The 10527-nt window shown below is 34.5% G+C and overlaps 1 protein-coding gene across 2 annotated transcripts; it reads left to right on the top strand.

The window, feature by feature from the left end:
• The first annotated feature begins 1787 nt into the window (after positions 1 to 1787).
• LOC110755543 (hyperosmolality-gated Ca2+ permeable channel 2.3) lies at positions 1788 to 8468 on the top strand. Of its 2 annotated transcripts, XM_021956770.2 has the most exons (10): positions 1788 to 2203; positions 2296 to 2448; positions 3233 to 3296; positions 3400 to 3609; positions 4351 to 4539; positions 4915 to 5213; positions 5297 to 5573; positions 6033 to 6311; positions 7534 to 7767; positions 8018 to 8468. In XM_021956770.2, exons 1-10 carry the CDS (start codon positions 1920 to 1922, stop codon positions 8174 to 8176), a joined length of 2148 nt encoding a protein of 715 aa, XP_021812462.1. In that variant the 5' UTR covers positions 1788 to 1919; the 3' UTR covers positions 8177 to 8468. The 2 variants fall into 2 exon arrangements, with proteins under 2 accessions (XP_021812462.1, XP_021812465.2); XM_021956773.2 differs by lacking the exon at positions 1788 to 2203 and having other exon boundaries at positions 2307 to 2448; positions 3256 to 3296.
• The last annotated feature ends 2059 nt before the right edge of the window (positions 8469 to 10527 follow it).

Raw genomic sequence — 10527 nt, 5'->3', positions numbered from 1 at the left:
TATACCCATGTATATATATATGCATACAATATACATATATAATATATGTGTATATAGGTGTATATATGTATATTATAATATATACATGGGTATAATACATACATATATATATATATATGTATTTTATAATATATATATATATATATATATATATATATACATGTATATATGTGTATTACAATATATATAATACATATATAATGTATATGTGTATATATGTGTGTATATGTATACTATAATACACACATGGGTATAATATATATACACATATATGTATATATACATGTATATATATATATGTATTATAATATATAATATATATAATATACATATACATATATACACGTATGCTATTATTATAATATTAATATGTATATGTGTATATTATAATAATAATATACATGTATATATGTATATGTATATTATATATATTATATATGTATATATGTGTATGTATATATATACATATATGATATATTTATGTGTATATACATGTATATATGTACATTATAGTATATGTGTAAGTAAGTTTAATAATAATAATATATGTTATTAATTTTACAATATAATATATGCATTTTATACATTGGTGAGAATTGGGCCCGGTATTAGCAATCCCATCTAAGACTAGGATTAGATAAAACAAACATGGTACTAAATTTAGTCCAAGCCAGTCCAAGCCAATCCTGTGTACCAAACGAGCCCTTAGAGAGTATAATTGCGCGGTTATACTTTTAAATATAATAATATTTAAAGAGTATAAACGCTTAATAAAATATTTAAATATTAAAAATTAACTAAAGAAATAATAATCAAAATATAATTACTAATTAAAATAATCAAAAAAGGCTATAAGTAAAAATCATTTTGTGCAGTATAGCCGTGGGTAATACATCTAAAAAGTATATCCGCCCAACTATACTCTTTAAATATTATTATATTTTAAAAGTATCCTAGCTTGTCTAACGAAACGAGTAAAATATAGGAGCTCTATATCAGGTATTGGACAATCCAATAACCAAATATAAGTGGTTCGGGTCATTAATCTTGGCTATAAAGATGATAAAAAAATTGTCAACATGGTCTAGTCCAATGGAAAAAGATCTCGACTTGCAGTCAGTATGATCTCAGATTCAAACTCCTATTACACCTTGGTAGTGTGTGTGTGTGAGTTAGTAAAACCCCATTCCTTTGTATTTTAGACTATCACTTGTATAAAAAAAAAAAAAGATAATTAAAAGAAGAACTAAAAATTTAGTATGAAATACAAATTTAAACTGACCAACTCTCAAACCGATCAAATCGGATCTAAACTGATCTTGTTTGGTTCATTGCGGTCGAAAAAAATCCTTATAAAACATGTTCATTTTGATTAAATGTAAAGTAAGATTTTTTGTTCTAAATTACCTGATGAGTCTAACTCGCTTGCGCTCAACTGTAAGATTTTAAATGGATCAAAACCAGATACTTGCCCTATCAAAAAAGAAACCGATATAGAGAGTGACATTTGGGCCAGTCGGCAGTGAGTTGCTTGAGCAAATTGAAGTCCGTCTTGTCTGATCCGCAATGAAAGGCCACATGGCGGGAGACCACGCGGGCCCAGGGGTAGTATCGCCAATTTCAGAAATAAAGTCGGTTACGTTGACAAAATCCTAAGCAAGCCTCATAACATAAGCTTATGACCCCAAAAAAAAAAAAAAAAAGTAAGCCTCATAAGCGTAAATTCCCCTTGCTGCCCCTGCCCTGTTCCTCGCGCTCAAACTGACACAGCTGCTTTTGTTTTTTGTTTTGGTCATAAACTGACACAGCTGCTTTCTTTCGTTAAAGTTGGAGACTTGGAGATTGTAATGTCATCTTTGCACTACAAATATATAATTTGCAGTTTGCCCAGTTGAGGTTGAGTGGTTTTGATTGAAGATATGATAGTGTGGGCACTTTTAACGTCAGTAGGAATCAATCTTGGGCTTTGTCTCCTCTTCTTCACTCTATATTCGATATTGAAGAAGCAACCCAGTAATCTTGAAGTCTATGCACCACGCTTGGTTGCTGCTAAAGAAGAATCAGGGCAGAGAAATGGGTTCAATTTCGAGAGGCTGTTACCAACTGCAGGTTGGGTGAAAAGGGCATGGCAGCCCTCTGAAGATGAGTTTATGTCGGCCACCAGCTTCGATGCTGTGGTCTTCATTCGCATTTTTATCTTCAGGTTACTTAATAAACTAGAACTGCAGGGTATGTTCAGATTGGTTTTGCTTTTTTGAGGGCATATTTGAGTTTTTGTTGTTTGTTTTTATGCAGTATGAGAGTATTTGGCTTTGCTGGGATTGTTGGGGTTGTCATTCTTCTTCCAATAAATTATCTGGGGAGTCAGCTAGATGCGGATTCTTCGGATTTGGCCAACAAGTCTTTGGACTCCTTCAGTATTTCAAATGTCAATGATGGCTCAAAATGGTAATTGTCTGGTTTGGAGTGTCATTTGTAGGTGCTGTTGATTGAAACTTGTGGGAAAGATTGTTAACAAAAGAATTAACTTGACATGAAATTGCAGTCTTAAACACTGCCTGGTATTATTCTTTGAGCCATTGTTGCATTTGCTACAATGGGTTGAGTGTCTTGTATAGCCCTGCATCATATTTCCACACATTGTTCCCCAATGCAGTAATCCTTTTTAGTGGCTTTCAATTCTATGCAGTATATGTCCTTTATAAGTTAGTGCATCAATCAATGAAACGTTAAAAGCCTAGGATTCCTTCTTTTGCTCACACATTCAAAGCCTTAGAAAGGAGGTGAAGCCGTATGAGCTTAGGTTGAGATTTGGCTATAGGTCTCTGGTGTATCTTCTAATTCCTGTGGCAGATTTTTTGTATTTTGTTTTTCATTTCCATTTTATTTTTGTCGGACTCTGGCAGATTATATAAGCTAACTTTGATGGGAAATATTGGTCCTAGATACCGGCAACTGAGTTGGACTTTTCTCGTACTTTTTGTGCTTGCACATTCATAGACTAGGAGGTGAGAGTGAAGTTGTTCAAGCTCATTCCAAGATTTAGACTTAGGTGAGAGTGAATATCCTTCTCACATATTATTCAAACTAACTTCAACATAAACCTTTTATGTGGAGTACTTCTCTTTGTTGTTGCTAGATAATATTCAGTTACATTTGAATTTATTATATTTAAAGTAGGCATATTAAATTATTTTGAAGACCACCTGATTATTAGCTTTGGTCTCCCAAGGTTATGGGTTCACTTTTGTGCAGTATACATTTTCAGTGGAGTTGTCTGCTATCTTCTTTATTATGTAAGTCAGATTTTGTTTCTTTTTTATGGTTTATTCCATCGTTTTCTGGTTCATTTATAAGGAAGAATCAACACTGATTTCAGCTTGACGACTATAACTGCAGGAGTATAGCTATATCTCATCAAAAAGAATTGCTCACTACTATTCATCCAAACCTCAGCCTCATCAGTTTACAATATTAGTTCGTGGTATTCCTGTCTCATCTGGGAGCAGCTGCAGTGAAACTGTTGAGAAATTTTTTACAGAGTATTATCCTTCTACTTATCTTTCACATTCAGTGGTTCGCCGAACCAACAAACTTCAACATCTCACTGTAAGCACTCTATGTGAATAATTGATTCAATCTTTTGTCCCCACTCCCCACATGGGTCAGATTTCTTGTGGGAGTTTATTTTGGAAAATAAGTACGAGACCTCATTTATTTTTCACTTATAATCATGTTATGTGCCTATGTTTGAATGCATTTATATTGGATAGTCCCGACAATGTGTGCAAATAATCATGCAGAAAGTAGTTTATCCTGTTTATGTGGCCTCAGCACCTCATAATTCGTAACTGAAGAACAAAATTTTTACGAATTAATTTGTTTTTGAGCTCTGCGATCTGCATTGGCTTGACCATTTTACCATCATGCCATACATTTAGTTTTATGAGGGTATTACCTTGGAACCTTTAATTAATTCATTAATTTTCAAGGAATATCAGACTAATCCTCAACAAGTTAGTTTTTTTTGGTTATTTTCAGAAGGCCCTGCTTGGTGCTTCTGTAATTGCAATGTGCACCTCAGAGTCCCTTTCTGCTTGCTTCATCCTACCCTTCCTGGTCATCAATCATAGCCTATATTTATTTAGTTGCTTAAACATCACACCTCAGAGTTCCTTCCTGCCTGGCGTTTTTTTTGGTTCTGAAAACATCATACCTAAGAGCATATGTTCAAATTTGTAATCCATAATGCCGAAATATGGTTGGTTTTAGACGCTAAAATTGTAACAGTTGTACATTTCTTTATCAAATGAGAAATTGGCAATGATTCATTTTTTTTTTACTTTGTAGAGTGATGCTAAAAAGCTACACAGAAGGCTTGCGCATCTGAAATCGGAAACTAATCCCCAGCGAAGATCCATACGTGATGGATTTTGTGGGCTTTTTGGACACAAAGTTAATGTTTTAGATCACTATGGAAAGAAATTGGAAACTTTAGAAGATAATGTGAGAATGGAGCAATTGTCAGTGGCAGGAAAGGTATTCATGGTATTATTTTTTCATGAGAGTTTGGTAATAATTGTTTTCAAATGGTAAGAACTCCTCTAGTTAAGAATTCCTTTAGCATTAATCTGAATGTAAGAGGTGAAACAAAAGTATCCATGAAATGTAATAGAAACCAGCAACACACACTCTTCTTCATATTATTTTTTTGTTATACTGCTTTGTATGTGGTGGCTTTAAGAAATGCATGAACAAACACACCTAGACACATATTTTTGACTTCTAAAAGGTGTCAGAATATTTAGAGAAAAAAATTATAATTTGATTAGATTATTCCAATATTGTTTGATTTATATGAGCATGAAATTTGATGTAGTCAATTGTTCCACAATGCCCAAAAAAAAATTATAGGAAGTTCCAGCTGCCTTTGTGTCACTTAAGTCCCGGCTTGGCGCTGCGATAGCTTTACACATTCAACAAGGAACAAATCCCACGGAATGGGTCACCGAGAGGGCTCCGGAGCCTCAAGATGTTCACTGGCCCTTCTTTTCTTCATCTTTTATAAAAATATGGATCTCTAAGCTGCTGGTGGTGGTTGCATACGCTGCTGTTACAATTCTATTCCTCATTCCAGTTGTAATAGTGCAAGGCCTTACTAATCTTGAACAGTTGGAAACGTATTTTCCTTTTCTGGAAAGCATACTGAACCTGTAAGTGGAAAATATAGCGTTTTCACTAATTAACTCTCTTATTTAAGACGTGATGCTGAATCATACAATTTCTTGACTTACAGAACAGTTGTCAGTGAAGTCATAACAGGATATCTTCCAAGTCTTATTCTTCAGATGTTCATTGCTTTAGTGCCACCCATCATGATAATGTTGTCATCCATGGAAGGTTGCATCTCTTTCAGTCAGATAGAAAAAAGTGCATGCACCAAGATGTTGTGCTTTACTATATGGAACATTTTCTTGGCAAATGCACTATCAGGAACAGTTCTCTATCGGTTTGATATCTTTCTTGATCCCAAAGAGATTCCGGGGATCCTTGCTGATGCTGTTCCAGCACAGGTGAAAATACATATGCAATGTTAGCACGTATCCCTCTCTGCAATAATCATATGAAGTTTTAAGAAGCTTTTAGCAAATTCATTACTTCCCATGTACTATGGCTATGCCCTTTCTCGTTTTTCTTAAATCTTAATTAAACTATAAAAAAGCTCCTTGAACTGTTGGAGGGTTCGCAGAAAGTTAACATGTGAAATTTTTACTCAACTACTTCCTGGTAATTTTTTCCCGGCCTTTAACGTTTTCAAATACTTTTTCTCGATCATCATTAAGTTATAATCTTGGTGATAATGGGAGGATAATTTGTTATCAATAAAAAATTGTGGTTCTTGTATGATTGTATCTTTGTCTGCCGAACTTGAGATTTGGCTTAAATGTTAAAAGTTGAACTTTTGAAACCATTTATTTACATCAGGAATTGATGATGAAGGATATTATATAGATTCTTTATCTTGGATGCAGGCATCATTCTTCATTGCATATGTTGTGACATCTGGATGGACCAGTCTTCTATCCTCAGTACTCTTCCGTCTGAAGCCCCTGATTTGCAGTATTATAAAAAGACCATTTTCAGGAAAAGATAGTGATGAATTGGAGGTTCCTTCAATTCCATACCATAGTCACATTCCTAAAGTTCTGTTTTTTGGACTCCTTGGAATAACATACTTCTTCCTAGCTCCACTGATTCTCCCCTTCCTTTTGATTTACTGTTGTCTGGGATACATAATCTACCGTAACCAGGTTAGTTGAATGCTTTCTTTTTATGCAAAATTATTGCATAAAAATGATTAACATTCTACCTTTCAAGATGAGACAACCTACTTCGAGCATTAGTGCTCTTTAAAGGTGAATAGCATAGTATAATATTACAATCAGTGTAATCAAGTGACAGGTTGGTCACACATATATTGTCTGAACTAATTGCACAAATTTACATAATCTCGTTGTAAATCTAATGGCATTTAAAATGGATTGATCCGCATTACTTAAGCATTGTCCTACTTTGAAGTGTAGCTACTTGTGAAATTGGATTGTTATTTACTCCGTGGTTCGTAGTATGCTTTCTCGTTTAACTATAATAGACCTTTAAGGCACAGACCGATCATAATTTAATTTGGAGAAAAGGCGGACATGGGAGGGAAGTTGGGATTTTTTTTTTTTTTTTGGGTCAAGGGGAAGTTGGGAGTTAGGACATAATATAACTTTATGTTTCAGAACCTGTCAATATATTGGGTCCTTCTGCCTAACAATTAGTGTTTCAAGGAGCAGACTGAAACTCCAAAATATAGGTTGTATGACGAAAAATTATCGGTGCAAGGGTAAAATCACTCTGTGGCTCCATGATACCACAAAGAAAAATTGGTACAACCCCAAACTCCTCTTGCACCTCCCAAACCTCAGACAAAGAAGCTTTCTGCATTGTCAAATTTTCTCTTCATTGAAATGTCTTCTGATTTTTGGCAATTTTTGGCAATTTGTTCTAGTGATATCAGAAGCTCATATAGGATCCTTGTTGAGTTGAATTACTAACTTACTATTCGAATACTATGCTGACACATTGAGAGTATTAGATGACTATTGTCCTTAGGACTCAACCTTGTATTTATGTTTATCCCATGAAGGATTCCTCTTGCTTATCTGATTACATTGTATTCTTATCATACTTGATATAGGACTCTATCTGTAATACTGTATAAATCAATACAATCTGCCCTCATTATAATTGAGGCTTTACCCCATACGTTGCAATTCTTTTATGGTATCAAGAGCCTATTGACTTACAGTCTGAATTTTTTTTTTTTTACCCCATACGTTGCAATTCTTTCAGAGAGTACTACGTAGTTTGTACCATCTAAGCTATCTATTTGGTCATTGGTGGAAATTTCATTTGTATTATTCATTGTATTTACCTATTTTTGGTTAATACATATTCTGATACTATTTAGTGAACAATTTGGAACAGCTGCTAAATGTATATGCACCCAAGTATGAAACTGGTGGAAGATTTTGGCCAACTGTGCACAACTCGACAATTTTTTCCTTGGTACTGATGCACATTATTGCAATTGGAATATTTGGGCTGAAGAATCTTTCCTTAGCTTCTAGTTTGATTGTCCCTCTTCCAATTCTCACACTTCTTTTTAACGAGTACTGCCGTAAACGATTTCTACCAATATTCGAAGACTACCCTCTTGAGGTATGTTGGCACCAAAACTATCTATTTAGTGTTGATTTTGTATTAGCTAATATTCGGACTTTGATCTATAGCATTCACTCTATCTCGTTATGTCAAAATCTGATAGTGAAAACCTAAGAGGTTATGATCTTTTGTTGTACCTTATTGGATAATGTTTCTTTTTTTATGTCTCTTGTTTATAAGCTAAAGGATGCCTCAGCCGACACTTTGGCATGTATATACGGGTCTAATTACTGTGTTTTATATGCAGTGTTTGATAAAGAAAGATAGAGAAGATCAGAATGATCCGACAATAGCTGTGTTTTATAATAAGTTAAGCACTGCATATGAGGATCCAGCTCTGATGCCAATTCGACATCCAAGAAGCACTGATGACCATAACTCACCCCTTCTTCAAGCTGGAGTCTGAAGTCAGCAGTTTGTCTTCTTACACTAAAAAAACTTACCTGTTTGTCAATGAAACTCTCTCAATAATTTGTGATGCTTGTGGAAAGAAAGAAAGCTTGTGCCGCTAATACCGGGACAAATTTTCGGCTAAAACTTAAGATAAGATTGTGTGTCTGTAAAGTCATATTCTGTATTCATGTAAAATGTAAAGTATATGATCTTTGAGTTAAGTTTGTGTTGGTCATTCTCACTGCTGTTATGGACAATTGATATTATGCTTGACGAATGTATAAAATAGTACTCTTTCAGTGTCACCGGCAACTAACTAAATTAACTAACTTTTGGTTGCCAAAGCCCAAACATGTTGATACTGGTGTTCCATTTGTCAACTTAAAACACTTCTTCTGCAACATTCTTGGAACCATTCCCATCTCCATTTCAATTTGTTGACCCTTTGTTGGAACCCTAATTCAAAACCCATTCTTTATTTTCTTTTCAAGAATAAACCTGGCATTTGTCAACCATACATATAATTTATGTCACACTCATGCCCTCCATTACCGGTCTGTCCCTTGTGCCACAAACAGCCTACGCTAGAAAAACTAGAAACCAGAGAATGCTGACAATTGGTTTGTTCTTCAGCCTCCACGTGGAGCAACAACAAAGGGCTTTTGACATTTTCTCAAAAAAAACATTAGGATGATCAAGCTCAGGTTGCCCCTGACGCAATCTAAGCTTCCCCTTTCCATGCTAACTTAAATACTTTTTTTTCCCTCTGCAATGAGGATGAACCAGAATCACAAACACACGTCATCGCATGCAGACATGGCAGCACCACAAGCTTAAAGTGCAGTCCAATCTATGTTTTTCTTCTTCTTAAAAAAAGAATAGTGACGTGATAATTATTTATTTATTCTTAGCAAAATCATGATATATTTTAAGTTGGACGTGAATTTTGGGCGAAAGACCAATAAAACAAGTGTGAACTCCAAAGATTGGGCTCTCTCTCGGACTCGTTCGTCTCATCTTTTGTTTTGGCCGCCGTACGGTCCCTTAGATTTGCTACCCCATTGATCCTTGTTATGATTTTTGTTTTATCTTTGTGTTTTTTGTTTTTGGTCTTAAAATCTTCTTCAATGGTGTGTTCTTCTGGCTAGCTTGTGCTCCTTGAGATGTCATATCAGAGGTTAACCATACAAAGTTACTAACTGTTTAGTACAAACTGACTTATTTTAATCTTGATATTTTCATATAATTACAAATAATCTTGCCAATCTAACTTTCGGAGAATTCGACATTTCGCGTGTTTGATTCCACCAAAAATTTAATGTATAATATTACAATTCTAAAGATTTTTTTGGGATGTCATATCAGACGTTACTCAACAAAGTTTATAACATTTGATATACCAACTTGTTAATCTTGATATATCATATTTTTAAGTATAAAATCTCATAATTATCGACCTCATTTATCGAAAAGTCAACCATTCATATGTTTGTTTCTAACAAAAATGTCATCATGTTATATGATACTTTCCTGATTACAAAGAGAAAATCAAACCGCTGATTTAACATAATTCTAACTCATTTCCTCACCTGACCGCTTATATCAACTTCAAGTCCTTATATTACCATCAATCGGATTCCAGTTGAGTAAGTCCAAAAACGTCATTTTACAAGCATGATGAATGACGTAAACCCATCCAAGATAATGAAATAGAAAAGGTGTTTAGATATGATATAATAAGATGGCATTAGAAAACAAACACCCCTTATCATGTAATTAAATAAGTCTTTAGAATGGCCTGGACATGCTTCATTGTGGAGGTGGCTTTGTACAAATCGCTGTTCTTAACTTTGGTCATAAATGACGAGAGCAAAATGATAGGGTCATTAGGGGATTTTCATTGCATGGTTATTCACCCAAAGCAGTGTAAATTGACCTTATTTGGCTAATGAAAGTGACATTTCACGCGTTGTTTAACAAGTCACATCGCAGGTGAAAAAAAGAATGTTTGCCCCATGATTTTTGTGGCTGTGTTTACTGTGTTTGTCCTTTCAAAACAAAGCTAGTGCTTGCCTTATAACCTCCATGGAATTTAAAGAGAAAATGTAGATCCCCTGTTTTTGTTTTGATTGGGGCAGAAGGGAAATTGGAACCATCGCCAAAACTAGTATTTAGAAATCTAGTGTTGGTATTTGATGAAAATGCCATTGTACTTTAGGGATGAATTTGGATATGTTATTAGTATAAGTTCAAAGTGTAGCTTTTTAGTTTCAATTGGAAACAACTGATCGAGTTAGAGGACCAAATTGAAACTCGGGTATAAATTCAGGGACCACCCATCATCTTAAATTACCCCCCAAGTTG

Source organism: Prunus avium, chromosome 3, assembly GCF_965620075.1.
Source record: "Prunus avium chromosome 3, drPruAviu1.hap1.1, whole genome shotgun sequence".
Classification (NCBI taxonomy): Eukaryota; Viridiplantae; Streptophyta; class Magnoliopsida; order Rosales; family Rosaceae; genus Prunus; species Prunus avium.
This window is presented reverse-complemented; position numbering and strand designations above follow the sequence as displayed.